We start from the raw sequence: 17,491 nt of genomic DNA, 5'->3' as shown, positions 1-17,491 counted from the left end.
TCCATGAAAGATCTTTCTGCCCTAGTATGTTCATTGGCTTCACATACAGAACATGGTAAAGGGTTACTGGCAGGAACTTGAAATGACCCCAAAGCAGCCACATGGAAAAGTCTTTACCCAGTATGAATGGCAGCTTTCCCCTAGCTACCTAGGTGGAAGGTCCCTTTCCTTAACCTCCTCCAGCCTATATATTGGCACCCAAGGCTATCGGCAATTAGGACAGAACTGCATACCGATGACTAAAAGGAGCAGCTGTGAGAAGCAGTGACTGACACGCTCATCCTCTCCTAAGAGAGAACACTGACAGCCAGGGCTCTTGGCTATGAGGAGCATATGCCATAGGCAATCTGAGGAAGACGGTGGCCATTTTGCTCAGAGAGCTTCATTCCATTCTGCAATAGTGGTGCCGGGGTGTGTGTGTGTGGGGGGGTGAGGGGCAGGAGACAGACACTGCACCTGCTGCCCATGTCTCCCAGGCCCCTGGTGTTCCCTTTCACCTGGAACGTCTGGAAATGTCTGTGCCTGAAGAGGGCATGACAGATGTGAGCTGCGGTGCGCCAAGATGTTTAACAACCGGTTTGTGGGGTTGGAAGGACGCTCTGTCGCGTTTACCAATTTCTATAGTGTAAACTCGTACCGAGGCCAGTTTCCAGCTGTCAACGCGTGTGGTTATAAAGCGCCAATCTCAGGAGAGCTGTGCATGTGGGCGGGCTCACGGGAGACCTGATGTGCTGATTTGAACAGTTGTTGGATTTTCTAAAGCCTCCTGTCACTTCCCAGAGCTCTACCAGGTCTGAGCGGTTTCCAACTAGGGTTCTGGCTCCTTTACCATCTTGGAACATCTGACCACAGCCAAAGGTTTCTTCATCCATAGACTGGGGTTTACTGGGTCAGACACAAAGCATGATTTGCCCAGTATGTTCCTGGGGCAATTGATTCACATGCTTTAACCAGAAATTGGCCTCAGTCCTTCCTATCAAGGTCCCCATGGTGTCTCTAGACATGGCCAACTGTCCCTAGAAAGTAAAGACACCCCCAGTTGAGATGGCCCAGCTCTGCAGACAGAGTAGGATATATTTTAAATAATTCAAAGTCTCTGGAGAGTCTGGGGTACCCAGTGTCCGTCCTGGTAGAGATGGGCAGGCACTGGGAGTAGGAAACAGGATTCAGATTTTAGTTTCTTGGAGCCCAACAGTCAAGCAGGCTCAGAACAGGGCTTGGGTGACCTTGAATTCAGAACACTGTGACTTTGTAGTAGCTCTGCCCAGGACCAGGACCAGATCTGGAGAGGGCAGACCCTTCCACCCTTAAGGACCTCCTGATTCCAGCATGGAAAACACAAGATTCATAGAGGCCAGGTTCAAAGCCAGGCTAGGCAATATACAGTTTAAAGCTTAAAAAGTAAGCCTGGATAAGAGTTTGTGGTGGTGTACGCCTTTAAACCCAGCACTCTAGAGGCAGAAGCAGGTGATCTCCAAGCTAGAGGCTAGCCTGCTCTATAGAGAGAAGTCCAGGACAGCCAGGACTACATGGAAAGACCCTGTCTTAAAACAAGAACAGAAACAGAATGAGCCTAGGTGCTGTCTAAGCTGTCTAAGGTGACAAGTCACCATTGCCTCCAGCGGATGGCTTTGAATGCAGCCCAACTTTCTCCAAACATCATGAGACCTTTATTTCAGCTTAAGTGTCTTGTCACTTGATTGCCTGGTGTTCCCCTCTGATGATGTCAACCTTGTAACATGCTGTCATGAGAGTAAACAAAAGGTTTGAAAGCTCAGACTCCACCTCAGTGAAAAGGTCTAAGCCTGCCACTCCCACCCGAGGCTTGCCCTAAGCGGGATGTGATGTCACCGAAGTCTAATTAGCGCTATGCCTTGTGCACCCTGTGTAATGTTGATTAGAACAATTAGTGATTTGGTGAATGAATGAAGGGCCCTGAGCACTTGGTGTTGGTTGAGTGAATGAATGAATGAATGTCTTCTCCTACCACAGGCATCTTCCCAAGGCCCTCATGGGCCAAGGCTCTTTGGATCTTCCCCAGGTCTCTCACATAGTATACTCTAACTTCTCAACAATAGGAATGAGCTATTCATCTCTAAGTCAGCAGAGCTCAGCGGCAGGTGTCTGGATAACACATAGGTCTGGGTCTTGCTGCTGGTTTTGTTTAGTGCAATTTTCCCTGCTCTAAGGGCCTGTGTGTTCCTCATCTTTATATAGCCATAGCCTGGTAAGAATTTATTGGGAAAAGGCTGCTCAGAATTCTGGCTGCCCCAGGTTTCTTCACAGGGTCTGGTTCTGCTTGTGTATTTAGAAGAGGCAAGACTGCTTTGTTCAAAGAGGCCAAGGTGACAGGTGACAGGTATGAGGAGCGCTGTCTTAGACAGGTTTCTACTCTGGATGTCTGCTGTGGACCATCCCCAAGCATCCTGTTACAGGCCACTCCATCCTTCCTGGGTGACCTGGACCAATCTACATCATTCTCCCGTCAGTCTACTGTCCCCATGGCTTGTAACAGGCACAGGTGCCTTCTTCCTTCTTCAGATGGAGTGAGTGGACAGTTGCTCACAGAGTCCCCTCCCCAGGTCATGAGTGATGGTGCATTTGTTACGAGTCCAGAGGCTGGGCACTGTTCACATCCTCAGCCAACCTCCTAGGCCCCTCTGTCCCTACCTAGTCTGTCTAAAGTGGAGTTGATGACCCTTTGAAGTAGCTGTCCTCTGAGTGCCTGGATGAAGACATGGCCCAGTCGTGAGTCACGTGACAGAGTGAGCACAGACACATGACATGGCAGCCCTAGCACATTTTGCAAAAGGGTCAGCTGCCCATGCACACTGTTCACTGAACACAGCCCCAGGCAGGGGCTCTGCTGTGAAATCCAGGGGTCCCCACTGGAGGCCTGGGCAGTAGTAGGAGGTAGGAAGGTAACTGTTGGATTCTCCCTTGACCTTCCAGAAAGATCCATAAGAATGATGGTAATCTTCCCCACTGATAGAAAAGTGTTTGTTGAGAACAAAGCCTCATCTGTCAACTTTCTGAGTCTATTCCACGCTAGTTCTCTCCAGCCACTGTACGCATCCCAGAAATCAAACTCAGGTTATCGGCATTTGCCCACTGAGCCACCCATTGAGCCACTCACCCTCCCACGAAGTGCTAGTTGCTTTCCTTGGTGCTGTGACAAGATCCCTGAGCTAGCAACTTCAGGAAGGAAAAACTTGATTTTGGCTCATGGTTTGTGGTCATCATTCATTATGGGGGCGGGGCAGACATGGCAGTAAGAGCTTCCTGTCAGTGGTAACACGGTGTCTGTGGTCAGGATGCAGAAGCAGAGGATGAATCCTGAAACTTCCTCCTAGACATACTGGGAGAGGTGGGTCTCCTAGGTGATTCTAGATTCTGTCAGTACTAACCCTCCTGCGAGGCCTCCATCATCTTACGACACAGCGATGACATCTTACGACACAGTGACACAGCGGCATCATAGGGGCTTCCCCCTCACTCAAGTCCCTGTGAGTGACAGGTTGGGGATTGGTGAGAGCTTGGCAAAGCAAAGCCCCCTGGGAGCTGTAGAGAAGCCCTACAGAGAGCTAGCTACAGGTGGCCCAGGTTAAGCGCTGTCTAAGTGAGGGGTACATCGTAGAGATGGTTCAGAGGCATTCCTGGATTACTAGTACCAGGCAAGGTCCCCCACCAGAGCTTTTCACCCTGTATCATGAGGGGCATCCCCCAATCTTGTGAACTGGGAGTCAGGGCCCTGTCAGACCTGATAGGCTCTCGGCATAGCTGCCTGTCATATGGCCGAACAGAGCTCAATTCTGTCATTGTTGAATACTTGTCCCCTAACCGGGAGACACAGACTACCCAGGCAGCCTATGTGTTTTGAGATAGTTGCAGATTCTGGATGACATTCCCCTGTCCTTCATCGTGATAGGTCCCAGATGCTATCCCTCCCTGACCCACGATGCCCCCAGCCTGTTCTGGAACCCTGCCATCTGGCACAGGGCTTCCCAGCCGGCCAATAAACTTCTTCTTCTTTTTTTTTTTTTTGTTCACCGGAAGATGATGGCTTGACAGAGGCCAGCATGAGATGGGCTGTTTCTTCCTGGATGGGGACCAGAACACAGAATAATACTGGCAGAGGAGAGAAGAGACAAGAACATGGCTTTGGGGTCATAAGGAACTAGGGGGTGGTGGGGTGGGGGAACATCAGGCAACCATCTTGGCAGAGCATGAAAGACAACAAAAGTAGCTTCTAAGCTGATATGGTCAGGTCAGCAGGGGCTGAGGGAACACACAGCTGGGCCCCCTCCCCTCAGGGCTGTGGGGTTTCCATAGTTCCCGTCTACAGAAATGGCATTTAGACCACCTTCCTTTTCTGCCCTCTTGGCTCCCGCCCTCACACTGCTTGAACTTGTTACTAATGAGACAGGGCTGTTGAAGTCCAGTGCAGGAGAAGGGAAAGTGGACGGGGGAGGGGGGCGGGGAGTCCCGTGGAGAGAGAATGGCTGGGCCCGAGATGGAGAAGTGGGGGAAAGCAGCAGTGGGCGGCAGACTCAGGAGGGCAAGACATCTGACTCAATGCCTAACAGAAACCAGGCCAGGCTGATAGACATCGGGCAGGGAGGGGAGAACTGGAGTGCCCCCCCCCCCCACTTGTTCCTTTTGCCAGTTTTCCATTGCATGTCCTGGGAAAGCCTGCAGGAGTGGTGAGAAGGCAACACTGTCCGTCCCTCTCTCCAGCACCTCCTCTGGCCTCTCTGAAATGCTGGCAGGTCCCCAAGAATGCAATTTGACAGGCAGGAAGGTAAGGGGTGGTGACCAGTAGACCCCTCTCAGGGCTGGGCCTGAGGTCCAGAACCCTGCGTTTCTCATCCAATAATAAAAATATGGAGAGAAAATAAAGAGGAAATGAATTACGCCAGCGAGAGTGAGCCAGGAAAAGACAAACTTTGAAGACCAGATGGAGACCTCTTTGCCAGAGAAATTCTTGGATGTTGTTTCTAAGGTGACCTCCCCACCCCCTCCCTCTGGCAGCAGTGACACTGACCAGCCCTTTTCTCTCTCTTTCAGGACCTCCTGTAAGTACAGGCTGCAGCTGGTCCCCGTGTGTGCGCCTCAAAGGCCTGTGTCGTCTCTGGTAACAGGGCCCTGGGTGGAGCACTGACAGCCAGCACCCTACTGTCCTCCAGGGGAGTACCTCTGCACTCAATCAAGGATGCCCTGAGGGATGTCTGTCTGTCTGTCCATCATGTCATTCTAGAAGGCTGGCTTGCCCCTTATTGGCCTGGCTACTTTGTCTCCCCTCCCCCCAAACACACACACACACACACACCCCACCACCACCACCACCACAATAACAACAACAACAACAACAACAACAACAAAGACATGGCAGAGATCAGAAAGAGGAAAGATCACCCTGCTAGGCTCTACCTTCCTCCCCCAATGTCTGTCCCATACAGAAAGCAGGTCAGGGCACAGCTCCAAGCTGGGGCGACTCAGCAATGCCATCCACACCCCTGCGTGGGCAGCTCCATTCTGGCCAGGCCCCGAGGGGGCAGCTGAGGCTCGTAGTGGCAATGGCACTAGAGGCCACATGTCCTGCTTTCTGGGCCTTTGTCCCAGGGTGGGCAGGGAGCTGGACCTTTTCCAGTCCTGGAGAAGAACCCAAGGAAACACCTCCCTAAGGTAAAGGACCCAACCCCAGCATCACATGCTCTTTGAGGGACAGCATTTGATAGTTCTACAAAAGACCCGAGGATACTGGGGGGACCTGGGGACTGGCTTTGAAAGGACCCAGCCCCTTCACATCAGATCTTTCTCAAGGCCACTGAAATCTACCCCACCTTCCCGTTTTGACCCTCCCTCCTGAGTTGCTAGGAGGTGGCTTTGGGGCTGTGAGGACCCAGAGGAAGCCAGAAGAGAGTCCCTTACCTGTGAAAGCACTGCAACTGACTCTTAAAGAGACAGTTATTTAATACTCTGTGGTTACCCTGAAGTCCTAACCCCTACCTCCCAAGAATCCTGCCACCACCTCGTCTGGTAGGATTTGGATAGCAGAGTGGCCAGGGAGGAAGGGCATTGTCATGGTTAGTTTGGGGACATCAAATGGCTATTTCTGTCACCCATTTTCCAAAATTGCCTGGGGACATGGCTGAGTTGGTAGTGGGCTTGCCTGGCATGCATGGAGCTCCGGGTCCATCATTCCCCTAGTCAATTCCAGCACTTGGGAGGTGGAAGGGACAGGAAGATCCAAAATTCAAGGTCACCCTCAGCAACACAAGGGGTTCAAGGCCAGCCTGAGCTACCTAAGACTTTTTTTTTTTTTAAGGAACTATGACAGGCCACCTGCTGAAATGGGGCCATGTCTCCTCCCCCCCTTTTTGAAGGCAAGAATCCATACCCACCCTATCCTGAGGACACTCCAGAGGTGGCGTTAACTCTGTGTCCCTCAACAGAGCTTTAGCATCTGTCTTAGGATTTTATTGCTGTGACAAAACACCAGGACCAAAAATCAAGCTGGGGAGGAAAGGGCTTACATTTACAGATCATAATCCATCATTGGAAGAAGTCAGGACAGGAACTCACACAGGGCAGGAACCTGGAGGCAGGAGCTGATGCAGAGGCCATGGAGGGGTGCTGCTTACTGGCTTGCTCCCCATGGCTTGCTCAGCCTGCTTTCTTATAGAACCCAGGACCACCAGCCCAGGGATGGCCCCACCCACAATGGGCTGGGCTTCCCCCATTGCTCACCAATTGAGAAAATGCCTTACAGCTGGATCTCATGGAGGCGGTGCCTCACCTGAGGCTCCTCCCTCTCTGATGAGTCAGCCAGTGCAGCAGCATCCTGAGAATTGTACCAGTTTGTCTGGCAGGTTATTCCCAGCCAGAGTGGGTACTGTCACTCTTGGATTCTGGGGACTGACAAGAAAAGTGGGGTACGAGTCCCTGCTTACACTCTACCTGCCTGAGCTCTGTCCTTCCGTTGAGGCCCCGGGGCCTTGCCTCTGGTCTGACCAAAAAAAAAAAAAAAAGCCTAAAAAGCGGGAGGAAGAAGAGGGTAAGACACACCCTCAGCCCCGTTCTCTTTGCTTTCTGCAAAGTAAGGATGTCAGTGGCCAGAGGTGAGGGCTGGACAGGAGACCATCTGCTACCCTGTGGGCAGTCTCTCAAGGGCTGGCTCCGTACTCCAGGGGAATACCCAGGTTCCTGTGGCCACAGGGTTGGCACTCACCATGGAGGATACACGGATGTGGTAGTAGGAATTAGCAAAGAGGAGAAGATTGTCCTTTCCCACTGTCCCCACCCTAGTGTCCAAGATGGAAGCCAGCCCCGCCCTCCCCACCCGTTCCCGCCATTTGAGTTATAAGAACACACAGCACTCTTTGGTTGATTTTTTTTTAAACTCCGTAATTCCAGTTGATTCATTTATTCATTTATTCCTATCCTACCTCATTTTGGGGGAAAGGGGTTTAAAACTATGGCCTAGTTAAGTTTTTGTCAATTTGACACAAACTAGGGTCATCTGGGAAGAGGCTCCTCTGTTGAAGAAAAAAAATACCTCCATCAGCTTGACCTGTAGGCAGGTTATTGCCTTGGTTAGTGATTGGCCGGGGAGAGAACCCAGCCCACTGTGGGCGGTGCTACCCGCGGACAGGTGGTCCTGGGTTATATTAAGGAAACAAACAGAGCAAGCCATGGGAAGCAAGCCAGTCAACAGTGTCCTCCTGCGGTCTCTGTCTCAGTTCCTGCCTTGAGTTCCTGCCCTGACTTCATGATGGACTGAGATCTCGATGTGTAAGCCAAATAAACCCTCTCCACTTGGTCACACGTTCACTACAGCAACAGAAAGCAAACTAGCGCAAACTAGGTATGGATATAGGAGTGAGGAATAGAACAGAGGAGGTAGAAAAACCAGACTCGCGCCCCCTGTTGGTAGGAGCGAAAAATGCAAAACTCAGTCTACAGTTAGACAAGCATTGGCCGCTCGGTGAAGCATGGCTCGTCCTGGTCCTGTGCTCTCTCACCCCCACCCCCATCCCCCGCCCCCAGCTTGTTCCCTTCTAAAAATGGCTCATACCAGCGTGTGCTTAGCACTTGCTGTATCTGGGTCCCTAAGCTCGGTGCTTGTGATACACTAATTTCGTTATAAAAGACAGGTGTTACTCGGTTCCTGCTCTCCCATTTTCAAGCTGAGGAAACAGAGGCACAAGGGCACCAGGCCTCTTACTTAAGGTCACCCTCACTACTCACGAAGTGCAGAGCCAAGATTGTGCACAGATAAGCTGGCTACACAGTGCTTGCTCCTCATCCAGAAGGTTCCATCTCTGCTGCTGAAACACCTCCCCGTGTACCATGGCTCAGGCTCAGCTCTCTTGCTTGTAACTTAAAAAACTGTTTTCACACACTTTATCTTAATCCTGTTTCCCAGAATTCCTCCCAGATCCACCCCACCACCACCATCTCCCCACCCAACTCTATGTTCTTTTCTCTCTCGCTCTCAAAAACAAACAAGAAACAAAAATAAAAACAAGCAAGAAACACATACAAAAAACCCACAAAAATGAAAGTCAAACAAGCAGAAGACCCACAAGACAAAAGAGAGATGCCAGAAAAAAAGCAAGACGAAACAAAAGAGCCACAAACAACGCCACTGAGTTTGTTTTGTGTGGGCCAACTACTCCAGGGCACGAGGCCTGTGCTGAAGTGTGCTAGGTACAACCAGTGATGCTCCAATGGAGAAAATCTGATTTTCCCTTTGCCACTGGGTGTAGTAAATATTTAAAATCCTGGCATAGGGCTTCTTCCCTGCCGTAGACCATTTATGTTTCCAGATGAAAGGCATGAGCGTGCACGTGCACGCATGCATGCACACACACACACACACACACACACACACGCAGCCTTAATATGTCAATAAGCCTTAGGCCTTTATATTCTAATATGCCTTAGACAGCACAGTAGCTGGGCAGCTGCCTACCCTCCATGCTGTTAGAATCCACTTTGCTATGAACAATCCCAAGTCATCACTTTTTATTTACTATCTTCCATCTGGGCTGCTCTTAACTCCAATTGGGCAGCTCTTTGGGCCACGTTCTCTGGGCCTTTAGCCAATGGCAGCTCTCCATCTCCCTCCTGCAAGTTCTCCCACGGTGGCTTCTTCCTCTTCCGGGCTCTCCTCGCCCTCCTCTCTCTCCAAGCCCGAGAAACCTAAGCTCCACCTATGTCTCTTCTGCCCAGCTATTGGCTGCCGGCATCTTTATTTACCAATCACAATTAACTGTGGGCCTCATCAGTCTTCAGACTCTCCTGCAGACAGTTTTGAAGGATCCAAATTAGCATTAGAACACAAGCATCATTGAGCCAACCCACTACAATTGGGTGTCAGTTGCAGACAGCTTCTTGGTTAGGGTGGGACCCCATGGTGTCTACTTCCCTTCCCAGTTCTGGGACCCCATCTCATCTGGCTTGAGCCTGTGCATGTGAATGTTGCCACAGTCTCTGAGAGTTCATATACATTGGTTCTGTTTTGTCTAAGAGACACTGCTTCCTTGGAGTCAGCCATTACCCCTGGCTCTTAAGAGTCTTTCTGCCTCCTCTTGTGTATAGATTACCAAGCCTTGAGGGGAAGGGTTTGATGGATGTTCCAGAGTCTCTCCATTTATGTATGTTGTCCAGTTGAGGGTACTCCTGCAAGAGGAAGCTTCTCTGACGTGGTTTGAGCTGATCTATGGCTATAGCTGTATGATCTTTTATTGGTGTATTCCTTTATCAGAATAACAGTAGTAGGGTTTTGTCTCAGGCCCATGACCTATCTACTCTCAGGTCAGGTGTCCCATCTTGTGGAGTGGATCTTAAATCCAGTAAAACAAAACAAAACAAAACAAAAGGTTGGTTACTCCTATAGGATTTATACCACTGTTGCTCAAGTATACCTTGTGGGCAGGGTGTTGTGGGTGTCAGGGTTTCTAGCTGGGTTGGTGTTTATCTTTCTCCTCTGGTAATGTGCAGAATGCCTTCCAGTACTGTGAACGCTAGTCAGTAGGGTGAAGATTCTAGTTAGGAACTAGCTTGACTTCTCTGTTTTTAACGGTATAAGTGTATAAGTAAGCGTTGTCTTCAGCAACCAATTCTTACCGTCAGGTTGGGAAGAACAACTGAGCCTTGGTGATAGCCTGAGGTGTTGCATCTATGGGGCCCCTCTGGGCAACAACTCAATAATGTATAACTTATTCCTGGTACTGGAGGTTTTATTCGGTGGCATAAGATGTCTAATGGAAGGATTCTCTCCCTTTTGGTGATTCCATTAGATTCCTTTCATGTATGTTTATATTTTAAGAAGCTTCTACATACTGTGTTTGGTTTCTGACCCCTAGACAAGGGACCTAGGTGCATATTTTATATACCAAAGCAGGCCTGGCCTCCAGATTCTCCCAGCATCCCTCAGTCCCTACTGAGCATACCCTGCCCCCAACCCTAAACTTTCCAACCCAAGGACTCAGCTGCCCTTTCCCCCACAGGCTCTTCCCTATATAATTCAGACATTTTGGTCTAGCTGGATCAGAGTAGATCAACTCCCATATTCCCCAGGAACTGCCACATTGATCTCCATAGTGACTGTACAAGTCTGTACTCCTACCCACAATGAATGGGTGGGTGTGCCCTTTACCCCACATCCTCCCCAGCATGAGCTGCCATTTGTTTTATAGATCTTGGCCATTTTTACTGGGATAAATGAAATCTCAAAGTAATTTTAATTTGCATTTCCCTGATGACTAAGGGTATCTAACATTTCTTTGTTTCTTAGACATTTGTGTTTCATCTTTTGAGATCTTTCTTTAAAGGTTTATGTATTTATTTATTCATTTATTTAATGTATGTGAGTACACTGTCACTGTCTTCAGACACACCAGAAGAGGGCATCAGATCCCATTACAAATGGTTGTGAGCCACCATGTGGTTGCTGGGACTTGAACTCAGGCCCTCTGGAAGAGCAGCCAGTGCTCTTAATCGCTGAGCCATTTCTCTAGCCCTTGAGATAATTTTTTAAAAATTGGGTTGTTTCCTGCTGTTGAGGTTGTTTTGTTTGTTTTTAGTTCTCTATATATTTTAGATACTAGCCCTCTATCAGGTGTACAGTTGGTAAAAGCCCTTTCCCTACTCTAGGCTGCCGCTTTGCTCGACTGACGGTGCCCTTTGCCATATAAAAATTTATCCACCTTATTAGGTCCTATTCATTAACTGTTGGCCTTGTTCTTCTATCAGACCCAGGGTGTCTGGTCATGTGTTAAGGTCCTAGATGCATTTGGAGCTGAGTTTTGTGCGGGGTGATAGGTGTGGATCTATCTGCATTCTTCTATATGCACATATCCAGTTTGACCAGCACCATTTGTTGAGGATACCATCTTTTTCCATGTGTATTTCTGAGATTTTTGTGAAAAATCAGGTGTCCATAGGTGTGTGAAATTGTGTCTGGATATTCAGTTCAATTCCATTGATCACCTCAATTCCATTGTCGACATGTCTGTTTTTATGCCAGTACCATACTGGTTTTATTTCTATAGCTCTGTAATATAGTTTGAAATCTATGATGGTGATCCCTCCAGCAGTTCTTTTAGCATTTGGAATTGTCTTAGCTATCCTGGGTTTCGCTGGTGGTGGTGGTGACGATGGGGGTGTGTGTTTTGGGGGGATTCTTTTAGCTATCCTGGATTTTTGGTGGTGGTAGTGGTGGTATGTGTGCATGTGTGGACACACACATGCATGCTTGCATGCACATATCTGTTTCCGTATGAAGTAAATGGTTTTTTTTTTTTTTGCAGTGTCTGTATTATATTGATATTCTGATAGGGATTGCATTAAATCTATAGATTGCTTTTGGTAGGATGACCCTTTTTACAATATTAGTTTGACTGATCCATGCAGGCTCAGCTCCTAAGAGTACCCCAAAAGTGTCTCTCTCCCCTCTTGGCACCTGTCAGTGTAGAAGCTAAGCATCCCTCTCAGGTCAGACCCATCGGAAGTCAGTGTCCCGATCTAGAAAGACACCCTCTCAGGATTTTTCAGGTTCCTAAGGGGTTTCCAGGATGTATTGCTATGACGGAAAACATAATTGATAGAACAGTCATTGGATACTTTCTATTTATTTATGCATTTACTTATTTTGAGACACTCTTACTCTGCAGCCCCTGTTAGCCTAGACTTCATTTTCCTCATGCCTCAGCCTCCCAAGTGCCAGGATGACTCCAGGCTGACGCATGCCTAGCTGGTGTTCTTGGAGACATTCATCTGTTAGGTTCTAGGAAGCAGGAAGGCAAGGCAGCCTCCACACCCACCCCAGTGCTGTGACTCATCGCAGACTGGGTGATCTTACATGTTCTCATGCACCAAAGCAATTCCTACTGTCTCCCTCATAATCCTCTGTGGGTTTTCCCCTTCTGTGCTCCCATGCCATCAGTATAGATGGGGTCTATGCACCAGGGGCATCAGAGCCGATGGCAGGCTCTGCCCTGCCTGGCTTCTCTTCTGTAATGGAACAGGTAACACAGGGTCTCGCTGTCTCTCATCCCTGCCCTTTCCCAGTCAGGTCCAGCAGGCAGAAGTGGTACTCAGCAGCTGAAGGGCTCAGAGATGGAGTGGAGTGGGGGAGGGAGCTGCACTGATGAGACCCCAAGCTCTAGTGACCCTTGAGTCATGGGAGGGGACAGACATATCAGCTTTCTGTCTCCTGTTCCTATTCCTGGGCCTGGCATATAGGAGATCCTCCTTCCCTGGTTTTATGGATAGATGGCTGACCAAAAGGAAGCCCCCATCCCTGTTTAGTTATTAAAATAACAAGCTCCTACAGTGCAGGAGAATTCCCTGAGGTCACAGCTAACAGGGGAATGTTACCCCATTAACTGTTATAACTCTGACCTGGGTTAACTATTCTGTCTCTTTCAGGGTCCCACTGGAAGACCTGGACTCCCAGTAAGTAACTCATTTCTTCTCTCTCTGCTCCCCTTTTAGAGGGCGCTGAGCCCAGGACCCAGGGGCATTTCAAGTGCCCTCCCGCTGACCACACCCCAGTCCCCATTACCTACTCTTTCTCAGTCCGTTGACTGTCTAGATTGGGTGGTCAGTTCTCACAGTTCTCCGAGCGTGACCTTTCTAGGGAGTCTCCAGTCCGTGGTTGAGGGTGAAATCACTCCCAGCGCTCCACGGTAGAACACTGGGGAGTATCTGGGGTCTGTGGCTGTAGCTCTTGGCATCTCTCCTAGGGTATTGTGCATGCAGACTCAGCAGGAGATCCTCCCAGCATAGGAGCTGTTGTTCCGATCGATGGTTCTGTAATGGAGGGCTGGAGCAAATTGTTCTGATCGATAGTTCTGTAATGGAGGGCTGGAGAACTGGCCAGTCCTTGGGTCATTCCCAGCCTTCTTCATGGCAGATGACATTCAAACTACCTTTTCTAGTCTTCCTGTGCCTTCTAGGGAATGGTGGATTCAAAAACCTTTGTTTCTCCCCAGTAACCACAGGGACTTTGGGCCAAAGTGGGTAGAAGTCATGTAACTAGCCATCTAGTCACCTGATGACTAGCCGCCTGACGCTTTAACAGGTGTCAGGCATTCCAGGTATCCCCAGCCTTGATTTCTCAATAACTCAGAGAAAAATAGTAATTGCTTAGAGACGAGGGTATTCTCAGCTTCATTTTAGTGATGGGGGTAAAAAGGGCTCAGCCTCAGAAGGGTAAAATGCATTGTCCTACCTGTCTGAGTTTTAGTGGTGACTCTATTGTACACCACTGAGCACAACAGTTTCTGTGGCCCATGCCTGGCATTTATTTGAGTGTCATCTTTAAAGTCTTCTAAGACATTGTTCTGTGGGGTCCAGCTTCAATAAATGAGATGAAGATTGATTATAATCCTGTGGGCTTTGGAACAGGAGGCCATGGCTCAGGCAAGATGTTACAGCCAACCAGGGGGTTAAGGTCACAGATGGGGTTCTGAGGTAAGGCACAGAGGAGACATCTAGGTAGGGTGTGGAAAGGATGCAGGAGTTGCTGGTGGGGGAGGTTTTCAGGGGACACCTGTTGATACCTGTCCTCTCTTGGCTAAAGGCCACTTTCCACTGGACTCTAGAACCTTCTGGGTATGCATTATACTTTAACTTTTGAGCAGTCCAACAGCTTTTCAAATCAATGGCCAGTGACTTTTTTAGTAAAATACACATGCAAGAAGGCTCAGCCCCGAAAGCAGAGATTTTCCCAGTGCTGCAGCCCAGGAGGACGGTGACTTGGTCCGTGAAATCTAAGCAGGGGCATAGTCAGATGACCGAGAAGAATGTGGGCAGGTTTTTGTGTTTTTTTTTTTTTTCTTATAGCCTCCACCTTTAAAAGGCATTTAGGGGGCAATTCACAGAGTGGGGGATGCTGCTGAGTTTCCAGCTGCTGGCTCTTCATGCTTGTCCCTAACCTGAGCATTTTATGGCCAGGGCTGCAAAGAACATTACTTTCCAAATGAAAGGAAAACTAATCCAACACACACACACACACACACACACACACACACCCTGGAATATCATTCAGAGACTCAAGCATGAGTGGACAGTGAGGTCGTTGGAGCCAGGGCTGACAACAGGCATGGGCCTGGCACACCCTTGATGGGAGGGGCAGATCCACTCTCTGAGGGTCCGAGCTTCCACGTGAAGGGTTGTGAGGTGACCCACCAGCAGGTGCATGAGTGTTGGCTGGCCCTTTGTTAGGATATAAAGGACGAGAAGTGTAAACATGTACATAGAACCAAGGTGCTGTGGGTCCCAGATCTAGTCAACACCATTTTGCTCAACGTTTATCAAATGCCAGGTTCTTGGCGTGAAATGGAAGCATCCCATGGGGAACTTGAAACCTCAAAGCTCTCTCCCTGCATCTACCGTTCAGTAGGCTGGTGCTCAGGGAGGACAGGGAAGCACTCGGTGCTTACAACCAGCACTGCGCCATTCTTAGCAAAGGCACAGTGCTCTGCTCAAAGATGCCCTGGATCTTGACAATGTAAGCCTAACAGAAACTGACAGCGTTTCTTGTGCATCCCACATATGTCTTGGGACACCATTTGTTCCTTGATGCTTTTGGCCTCTTCAGGATCAGCAGATCCAGAGTCATCCCCAGGACTCCCCCCACCCACCCCAGGGGGATTTCAGTGCAGTCAGGCATCACCTTACCTTCTACACCCTGTTGTTTCCCGTCCATTGAGGCTCCACCCCAGATTTTTATGATGTCTGCATGTCTATGATTACAAAAAAATATTTTCTACTGAATGCGGAACGAGTGAAACTTTGTAAGCAGATTTCCAGAGCTAGAGGATGTAACCCTGGCTACAAAACAAAGTATCCAAATCCACATACTGGAGCAGCCTGAGGGGAGAGGGGGCAGGGTGGGACACCAGAGCAGGAGAGGGAGGAGCCGGGGAGCATGAGCATTACTTCCCTGGCTCTGGCAGACAGACTTCGGGCAGTTATTTGCCCTTCTGTCTTGCTCTTCGTCTTAAAGCAAGGATAATGACTCCTAGGTCCATCCTGGCTATCACTGATGGGCTGAACAACACAAGCCTAAGGGAGAAAGGGCCTTGGAGACAATGTAGGACATTGAGGTCCAGAATGACAGCCTCCACCTACTGCAACCCTTTCCCCACAGCATCATGCTTGAGTGCAGAAAACCATAGGTGAAAGATGAAAGTCTGACTGGGCATTGAGGTCCTGGCTAGCCCTAGTTAGTGATGTCTCCTGGCAGGTCCATCGGTGACATCCACGGGACACTTGGTGCCACTCTAAATGTTATCCTACCTGCTCCAACAAAGATAGCTAGGCAGGCGGATTTCTGAGTTCAAGGCCAGCCTGGTCTACAGAGTGAGTTCCAGGATAGCCCGGGCTACACAGAGAAACCCTGTCTTGAAAAACCAAAAAAAAAAAAAAAAAAAAAAAGGGAAGAAAGAAAGAAAAAAAAGCCTAGCCATGTCCTCAAGTTAGGTATCCACAAGTTGGTGGAACACTCTGCAGGTGGCAGCCACACTGACTGTTTCCCCCTCCTTCATCAGGGGGACAAAGGTGCCATCGGGATGCCTGGACGCGTGGTGAGTTGCCTCATGTGTCCCTGCTTGGGGTGCCATCACTTGCTTCTCCAAGCTGGCTTGTCCTACATGCATGGTGAAATGCTGCATAGAGCTACTTCAGGAGAGCCAAGGAAGGGGAAGGGAAGATATTTTATTCCAGTCTCCAGACTGAACACAACAGCGTCTTGCAGTTCATCTGCACACAACAGCGTCTTGCAGTTCATCTGCACACACAGATTCAGTTACTGTGGTCAGATATTTCAAAAGAGACCAACCACATCTTAAACTCAAGTTTGTCATAGGTACCCACAGATAGGAAAGACATGTGGTACACACAGGGCCCCATACAAACCAGTGTTACTGGCACCTACTGGGGGCTTGGAGTGTGTTCTTCTTGGAGACACAGGAACTAAGTACTCTGTAGAAAGTCACTGGATGTACAGGGGGATGGAGTGAGGCCTGAGTATCCCAAGGCATCGGCTGCTTCAGCAACCATCCCCAGAGCAGCCACTATCTCCTGTGGCTGTCCTCTATGGAAGGACACTACAGTAGAGGTAGTGAAGGCAAGGCTTGGTTCCAGGCAGTTCTTCCAGGTCTTCAGAAGGGTGAATGCAGTTAATATTTCCTTTTGTGAAAAAAGAGATGAGAGTGCTTGTTCAGAGGCTATGTGAAGGCTAGCTCTAGGCACTGAGTCCCTGGCACCTGGGTCGTCCCATTAGCCTCAGGTTTAAGGGTGCCAGGGTTTGGACCAGTGGTTCTCAACCTGTGGGTCGTGATCCCCTCAAGGGTTGAACAACCTTTTCCGGGGTCAGTTAAGACTCTGCATATCAGATATCTGCATCACAATTTATAGCAGTAGCAAAATTATAGTTATGAAGTAGCCATGAAAGTGATGATGTGGGATTACCACAGCGTGAACTGTGTAACAGTTCAAAGCGTTAGGGAGGTTGAGAACCGCTGGTCTAGCCAGACAGAAGGCTGAGGGAGTTAAGAGCATCCTTAATTAGGATGGACATGGAGGTAGGGCTGCCCTCCCAGCATTACTGCTAACGACCCACTTCCAGCATGATCCCACCACCATCTTGGCTAGCTTTGCCTGACCCTCGCCGCTGTGCTGGCATTGGCCTTAAGCGTGACTGTGACATCTGTGTATAACCTTGCATGGCTGGAGCAAGCACGAAGTTGGGGTATGTAAAGCTTAGGCAACACTAGCTAGTGCTGACATCCTGCTGGGCAGTGAACCCAAGGGCCTTCGCATACTGGCTCATCCTCCAGTGACCGGCCTGGGCACAGTCTCCATTCCCTCCCCCCACCAAGCCCTCCAGGTGAGAAAGCCAAGACTGGGAAGGTAAATGTCTTTCTCAAGGTTACCCACTAGGAAATGAGTGAGCACTTGAGCACGGGAAACC

General features: G+C 49.3%; 1 protein-coding gene across 5 annotated transcripts in view; it reads left to right on the top strand.

The window, feature by feature from the left end:
- Positions 1 to 17,491, top strand: part of Col13a1 (collagen type XIII alpha 1 chain) — a 140,139-nt gene that overhangs the window by 53,043 nt on the left and 69,605 nt on the right. For all 5 annotated transcript variants that reach the window (XM_028776896.1, XM_028776893.1, XM_028776894.1 and 2 more), the window contains exons 3-5: positions 5,068 to 5,075; positions 12,940 to 12,966; positions 16,068 to 16,103. In XM_028776896.1, coding sequence (XP_028632729.1) covers positions 5,068 to 5,075; positions 12,940 to 12,966; positions 16,068 to 16,103 — 71 coding nt within the window. The remainder of the gene's footprint in view (positions 1 to 5,067; positions 5,076 to 12,939; positions 12,967 to 16,067; positions 16,104 to 17,491) is intronic.

Source organism: Grammomys surdaster, unplaced genomic scaffold (genome assembly GCF_004785775.1).
Source record: "Grammomys surdaster isolate TR1022 unplaced genomic scaffold, NIH_TR_1.0 273, whole genome shotgun sequence".
Taxonomy (NCBI): Eukaryota; Metazoa; Chordata; class Mammalia; order Rodentia; family Muridae; genus Grammomys; species Grammomys surdaster.
Note: the sequence above shows the minus strand (reverse complement) of the source record. Positions and strands in the feature narration are given on the sequence as shown.